Below are 12,844 nucleotides of genomic sequence, written 5' to 3'. Positions count from 1 at the left end.
GCGGTTCGCGATGTGCTCACTGGTGTTATCGGGCACGACGCCTTGACAATGGCAGCACAGCTGAGCGCATATCATGAGCTGCAGCTCGACCAGAAGGCCAGGCAAGGAAGCCGTGAAACGCCCGTTTGAAGACATTGGTGATGATGGAAGTGAGCGGTTGCAGGATTTCTGTGGCATAATCGCAGCTCGAAGGCATTATCACGTCTGTGGACTGGAATAGAAGAGCTCAAGGACACTCTCCCAGGCTGATATTTATACGGCATCCACGTCTGAGGCAGTGGACCAAGCTTTGACGAACGACAAACTCTTTTATATCGTTTTGCTCGTCTCGTCATTAGACGATGAATTAATGTCTAGTGGCTTGCCAGCGCCAACATCCCACCGCAACGGATGCAACTTAAAGCTAGAGATGGGGCGAAGAGACAGTTTTGCGACGGCCAAGCCCAAAGCTTTCGAAGTTCAATATATTTCGAGTGGTACTATTTGTAGAGCCAACTTTTGCTAGCTATAGAGCCCATAGGAGCAATAGCAGCGAAAACAACGAAAGCAACAGGCAGCGCGCCGCTGCCGTCCCATACCTACGCCAGTGCGCAGTAAAAATCACTAGGGTAGCACAGGGCAGGGCGCGGCCGACAGAAACAATATAAGAGGGCACTACAACTAGCTAAAGTTGACTCTACGAATAGCACTCCAGGCGAACTGTGCAGCGAGGTTAATCCGTAACCAGACATGGCATTTCCTCGTCGTAGTACTCCTCCCCAGTCATACAAGTGAACGTAACCGCAGCTTTCGCAAGCTCAGCTCTAACATCGGTTACCTGCTTCTTTGTCCACCCTTTGATCTTGACAAATGCTTCGTCCGTGAACATGCGCTCGCCGGACGATGAGGCGCACAGCTCTACCTGACTTAATTCGGGGAATTTTCCGGCGCCAGCAGCCTTTGCAAGATCCAGGATCTGTACCCAGAGATTGGAGTGCTCCAGGTGATTGATCATCAAGCGCAGGTGGCGTATGCTAGTCGGGAGAATATCCTTCAAGCAAGCTGCATTGTCCTGGAGCGATTCCCCGTCCATGTCGTCAAAGACGAACGCTGCGATGTCCAGCTTCAATGTTTCTAAGCGGTCGAATGTGGGCAGCAGGGTTCCAAATTCTTGGTGCTCGTCCAAGTCGAAGCTTGCGTCGTTGAAGTCGAGGTGCAGATGTCGCAGCGTCTTGCGGACGTGCTGTAGAGCATCCAAGAAAGAACGAGGAGTGAGATGCTCGGTACCGAATTCGTTGATAAAACCATCGGCGCTGAAGCGAAACCGCTCCAGAGTTGGGCACCTGGTGATCAGCTTAAGGAGGTACGGAAACTGGGTGTCTTCGAAGCCACATTTGGCGAGCTCCAGAACGCGTAGATTCGGCACCATGGGAAGCCCGCACTTGGCCTCGCCATCCGGGCCAATGTCATCGCCAGCGCTACCCACGACCGCCTGAATGCGTAACTGTGTCATAAAAGGGGCAATTCTCGGCAGGGCAAGGGTTGCGGGTGATTCCTGACCGAGCATCCCATAGGTGTTGGTGCAGATTTGGACATGCCCAAGTCTTGGAAGCAAGGCAGCCTCGTGCAGCGATGTCAGGCGCTCGGTCAAGACAAAGAAGGAGGTCTGAAAATCCCCCTCGGCCAGATCCGTGCCTAGGAGTTCGAGGACGAATGTTTTGACGTTTGGCGCGAGGGCCAGAAACAATTGGCTGTAGAAACTGGATGCCTGCGACCGCGTTGTCTGGCCGTCGAGACAGTTCCAGTCCGGATCATTTGGTAGAGTCAATCCCAAACGGCGAGCGGTTGCTTTGCAGAACCGAAGCTCTTCCTCCTCAAAGCCACATCTCTCACGCGCCATTGGACCAAGGCGTCGTACACAGGCCGCGAGATCTGGGCGGTCCACCAGAGTCCGCAGAAGAAGAAACCGTCTGGAGGTCCCGAGCAAGTTACCATAGAGACAGATGCGTGCTGGGTCGTAATACAAGAAGGGCTGAGCCACCGCACAGAGGCGTCGGCACGTCTTTGACAGAGCCAACAGAGACCGGCAACATAGTGCTTTATGGTTTGCAGAGTCTGCCTGCTTGTTGTGGTACCATGAGAATTCGACAAAGATCATGCGCAAAATCTCGACAGGAATGGTGGTGAGGGTGATGGCCGACGCTGCGGATGCCGTGGATGCTGTCATGGTCTGCGAGGGGGCCATGCTGAGGCCCTCGGCCACGTTTGACGGCCGATCCATGGATATTTGCGTTGGAACGGTCCGGGTATGTTGTGAAAAGTTGACGGTTTGGAGGCCCGAGACGACGGGTGTGCCAGGTCCGCGCAAGTGCCAAAGTTGTGGTTCAGGGGGGCGAGAAACGCGTCGACAGTGAACTTTCCGTCTCTTGTGTCGAGATATTGAGCAGAGCTGCTCTATTCAAATAGGCTGCAATCATTCTCGAGGAGAGCTTCCACTGGACACGAGCCAGGGCAGCTTCTTCTTATACTATCCTTCTTGGTGGCGGCCATGATGGCGGCCGTGATGGCTTCAGCAAGCCCATTACACGGAGGCGGCCCATAGTCAAACCATGGCAGTGGTGAGCTTGCCGTGGTGGAACATACGAGACGGCCCAGAGTTTCTCGCAGTGGGCGAGAGTCAAACGCAGAACCTTTAGTGGGCGCCGGGTCGCGGGCAGCGGCTTCAGCCTGTCCGACGCCCGCTGGACTGGACTGGACCCGGCCCCGCTGTGGCCTGTCGATAGCGCCCCAGCAGCCAATTGGGTCCAGTCTCACCTGGATCCGCCACCACGGGCCCAGACGGACAGAAAGACCTAACTTAGAAAAGCCACTTGGCTTCCAACATCGCGCGCTCCTTTGTCCCTTTCTTCATCCTCCGTCGACTGCTGCAGACTCGCGACATCTGCGCTCGGCGACAGTCACCATGGCGCCGCCCCTCGTCGACAACCCGCAGATCCGGCAGGCGGAGCTGCTGAAGCCGCTGCCCTTTCACTTCCACGCCTATGTCTGGCCCTTTGTCGTCATCTGGCCCGTCTTCCTGCGATACTACTTGACTCCCGACCTCTACGAGAAGCACATCGGCGCCCCGGAATGGACTTTCGTCTGGTGCGGGACCATCATCACCATCCAGTCGCTGGTTTGGTTGAGCACGCACTGGAGCGTCGCCCTCGATGCGCGCTTCCGCGCCACCAAGGCCAAGGACGTGCAGGACGCGCAGCTGATCAAGGTCCTCCCCATCGCCAACGCCGGGTCTGGCGAGATTTGCAAGATTGTCCGTGACAAGGTGAGCCTCCCATGCAGCCAAAACACTTTCCCATGAGTTTTGCTGACGTGGCGCAAGGCTGGCGGCAAGACGAATGTGTCGTTCCTCTTCCAGAAGCGCCGCTTCCTCTACAGCCCCGAGACCGGCTCCTTCAGCACCCTCCAGTACGACATCGACGCCGAGCCGAAGCCCTCCATCGGACACTTCCAGTCGTCGCGCGGCCTCGAGAAGCAGTCTGAGCTCTCGCGCCTCGAGCAGCACTATGGCAGAAACACCTTCGACATTCCCGTTCCGACGTTTACCGAGCTCTTCAAAGAGCACGCCGTCGCCCCCTTCTTCGTCTTCCAGATCTTCTGTGTCGGCCTCTGGCTGCTCGACGACTACTGGTACTACTCGCTGTTCACTCTTTTCATGCTCGTCGCTTTCGAGAGCACCGTCGTGTGGCAGCGCCAGCGCACCCTGAACGAGTTCCGCGGCATGAGCATCAAGCCGTACGATATCTGGGTCTTCCGTTTGGGCAAGTGGACTGAGGTCCAGACCGATGCCCTCCTCCCCGGCGACCTCGTATCCGTCGGGCGCACAAAGGAAGACAGCGGTGTTGCCTGCGACATGCTTCTCGTCGAGGGCAGCGCCATCGTCAACGAAGCCATGCTGTCCGGAGAGAGCACCCCGCTGCTCAAGGACTCCGTCCAGCTTCGGCCTTCTGATGTGCCCCTGGACTCCGAGGGCTTGGACAAGAACGCCTTCCTCTGGGGCGGCACCAAAGTTCTCCAGGTCACTCACGGCAACCCCGAACAAGAGAAGCCGGCCCTCGCGTCTGGCGTGCCGCCTCCTCCCGACAAGGGCGCCATGGCCGTCGTCATCAAGACTGGCTTTGAGACATCGCAAGGCAGCCTGGTCCGCACCATGATCTACTCGACCGAGCGCGTCTCGGCCAACAACTTCGAAGCCCTTCTCTTCATTCTGTTCCTGCTCATCTTCGCCATCGCCGCGTCGTGGTACGTCTGGGACGAGGGTGTTCGCAAGAACCGCAAGCGCTCGAAGCTGCTGCTGGACTGCGTCTTGATCGTCACCAGCGTCGTGCCCCCGGAGCTGCCCATGGAACTCAGTCTTGCCGTCAACACGAGTCTGGCCGCATTGTCCAAGCTGGCCATCTTCTGCACTGAGCCCTTCCGTATTCCCTACGGTGGCCGCATCGACGTCGCGTGCTTCGACAAGACGGGCACTCTCACCGGCGAGGACCTTGTCGTGGAGGGTATCGCTGGTCTTGGACTCGCCAACACAGACATCGACGACAAGAAGGAGGCTGACGGCGCCCACTCCAACATGACCGCCGTTACCGACGCCAGCCTCGAGACTCAGCTCGTACTCGCTACTGCTCACGCTCTGGTCAAACTTGACGAAGGTGACATTGTGGGTGACCCAATGGAAAAGGCTACTCTCACCTCCCTTGGCTGGGCGCTCGGTCGCAACGATGTACTCCAGAGCACTGCCAAGGCTGGTGGCACCCAAGGCACCGTTCAGATCAAGCGCAGGTTCCAATTCTCGTCCGCCCTTAAGCGCCAGAGCTCCGTCGCCATGGTTCATGGTATCCACCCCCAGACTGGCAAGAGGATCAGAGGCACCTTTGTTGGTGTCAAGGGCGCCCCCGAGACAATCATGAAGATGCTTGTTGACGTGCCCGCTGATTACGAGGAAACCTTCAAGTACTTTACCCGCAAGGGATCCCGTGTCCTGGCACTGGCCTACAAGCAGCTCACTGTCGATACTGAGCTTGGCTCCGGCAAGATTAATGACCTGAAGCGCGAGAAGGTCGAGTGCGACCTCACTTTCGCCGGTTTCCTGGTTCTACACTGCCCTCTCAAGGAGGATGCCAAAGAGGCCGTCCAGATGCTCAACGAGAGCAGCCACCGCGTCGTCATGATCACTGGAGACAACCCCTTGACGGCCGTACACGTCGCGCGTGAGGTGGAGATTGTCGACCGCGATGTTCTGATTCTGGATGCACCCGAGGACAAGACTGGTGGCCATACGCTTATCTGGAAGAGCGTCGATGACAAAGTCACTATCCCGGTCGATCCGTCAAAGCCCATCGATGCCGAAATTCTCAAGACCAAGGACCTCTGCGTTACCGGATACGCTCTTGCCCAATTCAAGGACCAGGCCGGTTGGAACTCTCTGCTGCGCCACACCTGGGTGTATGCTCGCGTCTCTCCCAAGCAAAAGGAGGACATTCTCCTCGGTCTCAAGGATATGGGCTATTACACTCTGATGGCTGGTGATGGCACCAACGACGTTGGCGCTCTCAAGCAAGCCCACATTGGCATTGCCCTTCTCAACGGCACCAAGGAAGACCTGACGCGCATCGCCGAGCACACCCGCAACACCAAGATGAAGGAGATGTATCAGAAGCAGTGCGATCTGATGAAGCGCTTCAACCAGCCCACCCCACCGGTTCCTGTCCTGATTGCTCACCTCTATCCTCCTGGCCCGACGAACCCCAACTACATGAAGGCCATCGAGCGCGAGGCCAAGGCAAAGAAGATGACCCCCGAGGAATACGCCGCCAAGCAAGGTCACCCGGCTGAGACCATCGTGTCGCCTGGCGCCCAAAGCCTGACTAACAGCGATCCCCGCAATGCCCGTCAGGCCGAGGTCAACAAGAAGGCCGCCGGTCTTGCCGACAAGTTGGCTTCGGGCATGCTCGAGGCTGAGCTGGGCGACGACGAGCCGCCGACCCTGAAGCTTGGTGATGCCTCTGTTGCTGCTCCTTTCACGTCCAAGCTTCGCGACGTCATGGCCATTCCCAATATCATCCGCCAGGGTCGTTGCACTCTGGTGGCGACGATCCAGATGTACAAGATTCTTGCCCTCAACTGCCTCATCAGCGCCTACTCGCTGTCTGTCCTGTACCTCGAGGGCATCAAGTTTGGCGACACCCAGTACACTATCAGCGGTATGCTCATGTCGGTCTGCTTCTTGAGTATCTCGCGCGCTCGCGTGGTCGAAGGCCTGAGCAAGGAGCGCCCGCAGCCCAACATCTTCAACGTGTACATCATCGGCTCCATCTTGGGCCAGTTTGCTGTGCACATTGTCACGCTCATCTACATCTCCCAGCTTTGCGACAAGCTTGAGCCGTAAGTTAAACATTATGAAATCGAGAAGAGCAATGACTAACTAGCCGCAGTCGCTCCACTGATGGTCTCGACCTTGAGGCTGAGTTCGAGCCGTCGCTGCTCAACTCGGCCGTCTACCTCCTCCAGCTGATCCAGCAGGTGTCCACCTTTGCCATCAACTACCAGGGCCGACCGTTCCGCGAGGCCCTCTCGGAGAACAAGGCCATGTTCTACGGCATCGTCGGCGTCTCCGGCCTCGCTTTCGTGTGCGCGCTCGAGCTCATCCCCGAGATCAACGAGGGCATGAAGCTCGTTCCCTTCACCGAGGAGTTCAAGTTCAAGATGGCGGCGTCCATGATCCTCGACTACGGGCTCTGCTACATCATCGAGAAGGGCCTCAAGTGGGGCTTCAGCGACTACCGCCCCCGCGACATCGCCGACCGCCGGCCCGAGCAGCTCGAGCGCGAGGCGGCGCGCAAGGCCGTCATTGCGCAGCAAAAGGCCGACGAGGAGGAGAGGCAGCGCCTCGAGAAGGTGGCCGAGTTTGAGCGCCAGGTCGAGGAGCGCAAGAGGAAACTGCGTGAGTGGCGTGAGGGACGGGCACGGGCCTAAGCCGGCCGTGTACAAGACGAAAGGAAATCATGAAGGGGGTAATGGTCAGAAGGTAGAGCACTGGGTAGACGGTGCATCTCGATGATGCGTGTACCATACATGAATCCGATAGACGTTGTGGCATTTGCAAGGTTCACATCCGGCATGACGTGAACAGAGGCGTGGCACAAATGAAACGGCGCAACGAGTGCGCATATTTGCTATGGTACAAGACGTAATAGGGAAAGGAAGTCTATGGCAAGTCGTAGAACACAAGAAGTCAATCCCTGTCCCCTTTGCCCGTCCACCTCCCCTGAAGCCAACCCCAAGCACGCCATACATTACGTCGGCAATGCCAAGTCAAGTTGCACTTCCCCATTACTTTTTTGATTCATCAAGGCATGCTCGCGCTAGCGAGGCGCTCGTTAGCGGCACGAAGCGCGCTTAGTTGCCGGGGTTCTGGGCAACGAAGGAAACGCCCTTCTCGATGTTCTTCTTGAGGTCGCCGAGGCAGGCCTCGATGAGCTTCTCCTCGTTGGCGTCGACCTTGCCGATGGGCAGGATCTTCTCGACGCCGTTGGGGCCGAGCTCGACCTGGCTGCTGAAGAAGTCGATGCCCTGGTCCTTGTACAGGGGGGAGTCGACAAAGGTGGGCTCGACGACGCCCTTCTCGCCGTCGGCGGCGCGGAGCAGGGAGTCGGCCATGCGGGCACCGGCCATGGCCATGGAGAGGGTGGCGGAGCCGGCACCGTCCTTGGCCTTGACGACCTCGTCACCGCCAAACTGGACACGCTTGACGAGCTCGGCGTTGGAGCTCAGGTCGGGGTGGCTGCTCTGGCTGAAGAGGGGGACGATGGTGACGCCGGAGTGGCCGCCAACGACGGTGATGTTCTCGTCCTTGGGGTCGGTGTTCTTGATCTCGGAGACGAAGCGGCTGGCGCGGACAACGTCGAGGGTGGTGACACCGAAGAGGGTCTTGGGGTTGTAGACGCCCTTGGCCTTGAAGACCTCGGCGCAGATGGGGACCGTGGAGTTGACGGGGTTGGCGATGACCAGGACCTTGGCCTTGGGGGCCGACTCGGCAACGGCCTTGGCGAGGTCGCGGACGATGGAGGCGTTGGTGTTGAAGAGGTCGTCACGGGTCATGCCAGGCTTGCGGGGGACACCGGCGGGGATGAGGACGATGTCGGAGCCCTTGAGGCAGGCGGCGAGGCCGCTGGGGGTAGGGTCGTAGCCCTTGACCGTCGACTTGGTGTTGACGTGGGAGACATCGGCGGCCACACCTGTTTTGCATCACGACGGGTCAGCTTGAGGTCGGACGTTGCGGGCGGACAAAATTGGCGCATCGATGTGCTCGGACGGACGGAGGAGACGGGCGACGTACCAGGGCCGAGACGGATGTCGTACAGAGCCAGGTCGGTGACGCGGGTGTTCATCTTGAGGAGGAGGGAGAGGGGCTGGCCAATGCCGCCAGCGGCGCCGAGGACGGCGACCTTGGAGAGCTACACGACGACGACGATGGTCAGCCTGGGAAGCGCGCGCGCGGGCGGACAACCGGAGACGGCACAGCTTCAGCTCAGCCCCCGGCTTCGGGCGTGGGCGAGAAACAGTGCATACTCCAGGGCAGAGGGCAGAGACTCACGTTGCGCGCAGAGGCGGAGAAAGCCCGGCGCTGGATCTTGGAGGCCAACATGATGAATAGGGGTGTGGGATGGGGGGATTTGAGGGTATCAACAACAACAACAAGTGGAAGAAGACACCGAGGTCAATGGGAACAGAGTTTTGGGGAAAGCAAAAAGGGAGCAGGGGAGGAAGACGGAGCGCAGTGGGGAGAAAAAGACGGGACCGCGGGCGCCCAATCGGGTTAGGCCAGGGAGCTGTTCGGATGCAACTCGGCGAGTGTGTGTGTGTGTGTCTTTGCTGTACGTACTTTGTACTTGTCGCTGTGGACTGTCGCACGCTGACCGCCTTTACGAATCTTCTTCTTCACCTTTCTTCTCTGGACTATGCGGACTCAACATGTTCCCAATTGCTGATTCGAAGCGGCCAATTGCGCCGAAACACCTCTGCATCGCGAACAGAGTCCCGTGTGGGCAACGAGCCGGCTCCGCGGGCCTGCGGCGGAACCGACCGGAGCGCGGCCCACTCTTGCACTTGGCCGTAGACACCTGTGCAGCCGCTGGCGCCGAGGCCACAAGACCCCCGTGGCCGCCATGCCGCGAGAGCACATGCTACTCCGTACCATGCTCTCCGCGAGAGGACCTTGCGAGGTGTGTTGCACCGCGCGGAGCACGCGCGGCTCTGTCCAGTCCCTGTGTGAGCGCAGGAGGTGGTGTGCCTGGGCGGCGGCAACCTGCTGGCTGCTGCATTCTCCGGCACCTCACCCGCATCACCTATCGGCATCGCCTCCACGATTCTTCAGGAACAAGATCTTCCTACATGCACCATGCCGAATTTGCATCTGTAGCTACGTCATTTATCATCCCATGTTTGCGACTCGTCTGTGGTGATTGGGTCCTGCCGGTTTAGGCAAGCAAACACTCTTCGTGCTCCATCTTCCCCGGCCGGGTGACTCAGACGGTGCAGGGTAGGCTGCCCCTCCAAGGAGCTTCAACGACGCAGCTACAGTTGCCCAAGAGCTGCCCGCCGCTTCTCCAAAATCCAGCACACTCTCTTTCCCGTTCACACCCATCATCCCGTCGCCATGTCCCTCGCGCAGCTGTCGCAGCTGCTCCCTCTCCCGGAAGAGGACCTCCGGCAAGTCCTCGACTATGCGGCGACCCTTTCCAAGCCCGAGGCTGCCGAGCATTTCAACAACTTGCTTGGCGACTCGCCCCTCGCCGTCGACTTCATTGCTTCCTTCAACTCTCATCGAAAGGAGCCCGCGCCTCCGCCACCCGCAGCGAACAACTCTCGACCGGCAGAAACTCTCGATGCCGTACCCAAGGCCAAGCGAGCGCCGAAAAAGAAGAAGCCAGCAATCCACACCCCGGAGGCAAGAAGAGTCGAAGACTACGCCGGGCCGGCGAGCGTCGCATACAGCAAGAAGGACCAGATTCTAGACTACATACCGCAGCGGGCGAGCGCCCCGAGCAGCAGCCATGCCTCTCGGTCGGCGACGCCGCCCGCACCAGCGCCCGTTCAGCAACCCCCGAAGCAGCACGCCTCATCCGCCGGATTCCTCATATCCGACATCCCATCCAAGTCCAAAGCAAAGTCCAACCCCTCCTCACGGAGCTCCACACCAAAGCCGTCCAACACAAACAGCACCAAGGTTTCGATCGCCGGAGGCACGCCGATGGCGGGACAGTCCACAGCGCTGGCTGATCTAGACGCTGCCATCCGAGCCCTGGAGATCACCACGAACCCGTCGCTGGATAATGGCAAGAGGAGAAAATGCAACTGTGTCGCGACGAGGCACCCTCTGCAGAGCGCCGCTCCCAACTGCCTGTCATGCGGCAAGGTCATTTGCATGAAGGAGGGCCTAGGACCGTGTTCCTTTTGCGGCTCACCTCTTCTGAATCCGGATGACGTCCAGGCCATGATCCGGGAACTCAAGGACGAGCGGGGGCGAGAACGGATGGCGGTCAACGCCAGCGCCAACAGGCGAGCAGAGGTATCCAAGAAACCAGCTCCCTTTACGCAGCCGCGCGTAGGCGATGCCGACGATGGTTCTTCACTGGCCGACGCCGCGGCGAAGGCGCGCGAGCATCGCGACAAGCTCCTCAACTTCCAGGCCCAAAACGCTCGAAGAACGACGGTCCGCGACGAGGCCGCCGACTTTGACGTGAGCGGCGCCGTGACGGGTCTGGGAAGCATGTGGGCGAGCCCCGAGGAGCGGGCCAAGGAGCTGAAGCGCCAGCAGAAGCTCATGCGGGAGATGGAATGGAACGCACAGCCGGACTACGAGAAGCGTAGGCAAGTGCTGAGCATCGACCTCGTGGGCGGAAAGGTGGTGCGGAAGATGGCGGCGATTGAGCGGCCCGTGACGCCCGAATCGGACGAGGACGAGGGTGTGCTTGGTGAGACGTCTGGGAATGCAACCAGCAACGGCTCTCGCACGGGAGGAGGTACTTTCAGTGCCAATCCCCTTCTTGGCGCGCTGCTGAAGCCCGTCTACGAGGCCAAAGAGGGCAACGGTAAAGGGAAGGACACTGGAGAGCCACAAAGCCGGCGAGACAGGAAGAAGGGATGGCGCAGGGTACAGGATGATCTGGACGACAACGAGGATGTCATTCTAGATGGTGGCATACATGGTCATGTTGGCGCTGCCGGCGACGAGCCAGAGTGTGGATAGAGGAGGCCAGGGTCCAGATGGAGGCATATAAATGCATAGAAATAGAGCTGGACGGATCAGCTAATACTGATCCTGTGGCAAGGCACCAAATCCGATCACTGAATGTTGCGGCTCTGGGTGTTAGACGAGGGTCTTACTGAGACCGTTTTGGCCTCAGACAGAGACATCCAGTAGTCCTGGATGGGCTCGACCAATCTAACTCCTAGACGCAAAAACCGGGCATCAAACTTGAAGGCGAGCTTCATATCAATGCCACCTACTGGCCAGGCCACGCTGCGCGACTGACTTCTGGCGGAACCTTTTTGGGTGCTGGGCATCGCGGATCTCGCGGGCGCTACGGGAATACGAATGAGGTGGTGTGCAGCACACTCACTGCTGGGCCAACATGGTTCATGCCATTCACGTGACCACGCGATTTTCCGCGCTGGACCGCTTATCAGCACGGTACTTCGTCTGATCTCCCCCCCAACACCCATTGAGCGAGGGGCAGGTCCCCTGTCTTGCAAGTTGCGTGCCGCCAACCCCCCCTTCCCGCCCACGCGACCGGCGGGTCACAAGACCAAGTGATGACTTGACTTGACTTGGGCTTGTTGAGTCCCGCGCGTGTGCTGGGCTGTTTCAAAAAACACAATTGCTGCGACCGACGCCGCCGTCAACGTACAAATATGTACGACGACGCAGTCATGTACGAATGCCGCCTTGGTCCCGTGTCTGTAATCTGTAGGTCGTCGTCTTTCTTCCTGTCGTCGCCCCGCGCCGGAGTGCCCGATGCGGAACGGGGGGCGCACGCGGCCGTAAACGCAAATTCCTCGTCCGTGGACGACGACGGACACCCGAGACGGGAGGTACCTCGAAAACTTCGCCTTACTCGCGCGCTGCGCGGACGGGCGTCGCTAGTACGAGGTACTTTGCCGCGTAGTCTGCGCTTTTGCCATGCTGTGGAATACCTAACGTACGTCGAGGCTTGTCAAATTTTTTCTCAGGACCGCGCGGGACGGGGGCAAATGGCCTGCCAATGTCGCCAAGCGAGGGACTGGAGAGAAATTGCAAATGGCGCGAGGTCTGACGGGATGAAGCCGTCATGATGCGAGGGCTACGTATTCTGCGACTGGAGCCAGCCCGTCGTGTGAAGGTACCTGGCGTGCGCAAAAGGCTGTTCCAGCAGCGCGTGGCGTGCCCTGTACGAACCCCCCGGGCGAGCACCAACACGCCGGGTCCCCTAAAACACTCCACTGAGCACGCCCATCCAGCCACTGCGACTCACAGGCTGGGCGCCCAGTCCCCCTAGGTCCACTGCAGTTGCCCATGGCCGGAAGCGTCGCGCGTGGAGCCAACCCAATGGATGTCAACGGCTCATTTAGTACCGCGTGCTTCGTAGCCACCACTGTCCGTCTCCCGTCTCTGGCGTCGTCACCAGCCAGGCTCCCATTTGGTCTCCCGTCCTCCTCCTCCTCCAACTCGCACTTGTATAGCTTCCACCTGGCCGACAGCGTCGTCATCCCCAGCGCCGGCAACACCGACAGCCCATCGCTTGTTTGGATTGAACAGAGCAGCGTCGCA

At 59.2% G+C, this 12,844-nt stretch overlaps 4 protein-coding genes across 4 annotated transcripts; 2 read left to right on the top strand and 2 right to left on the bottom strand.

Annotated features, from left to right (window-relative positions):
* Positions 1-712: 712 nt before the first annotated feature.
* On the bottom strand, positions 713-1,879 carry PLICBS_010486 (uncharacterized protein; the record flags this gene model as incomplete). The annotated part of the gene is made up of 2 exons (XM_065601938.1): positions 713-1,674; positions 1,873-1,879. 2 exons carry the CDS (start codon positions 1,877-1,879, stop codon positions 713-715), a joined length of 969 nt encoding a protein of 322 aa, XP_065458010.1.
* Positions 1,880-2,941: 1,062 nt separating this feature from the next.
* On the top strand, positions 2,942-7,008 carry PLICBS_010485 (uncharacterized protein; the record flags this gene model as incomplete). Its single annotated transcript, XM_018326388.2, has 3 exons — positions 2,942-3,301; positions 3,359-6,417; positions 6,468-7,008. The coding sequence occupies 3 exons, from the start codon at positions 2,942-2,944 to the stop codon at positions 7,006-7,008; spliced, it is 3,960 nt and encodes a 1,319-aa protein (XP_018174707.1).
* Positions 7,009-7,431: 423 nt separating this feature from the next.
* PLICBS_010484 (malate dehydrogenase, cytoplasmic) lies at positions 7,432-8,680 on the bottom strand (the record flags this gene model as incomplete). Its single annotated transcript, XM_018326389.2, has 3 exons — positions 7,432-8,270; positions 8,372-8,489; positions 8,630-8,680. 3 exons carry the CDS (start codon positions 8,678-8,680, stop codon positions 7,432-7,434), a joined length of 1,008 nt encoding a protein of 335 aa, XP_018174708.1.
* A 1,011-nt stretch (positions 8,681-9,691) lies between these two features.
* On the top strand, positions 9,692-11,284 carry PLICBS_010483 (uncharacterized protein; the record flags this gene model as incomplete). Its single annotated transcript, XM_018326390.2, has 1 exon — positions 9,692-11,284. The coding sequence occupies one exon, from the start codon at positions 9,692-9,694 to the stop codon at positions 11,282-11,284; it is 1,593 nt and encodes a 530-aa protein (XP_018174709.2).
* Positions 11,285-12,844: the final 1,560 nt, after the last annotated feature.

The sequence above is a fragment of the Purpureocillium lilacinum genome (assembly GCF_023168085.1).
Source record: "Purpureocillium lilacinum CBS 284.36 DNA, scaffold_8, whole genome shotgun sequence".
NCBI classification, from domain to species: Eukaryota; Fungi; Ascomycota; class Sordariomycetes; order Hypocreales; family Ophiocordycipitaceae; genus Purpureocillium; species Purpureocillium lilacinum.
This window is presented reverse-complemented; position numbering and strand designations above follow the sequence as displayed.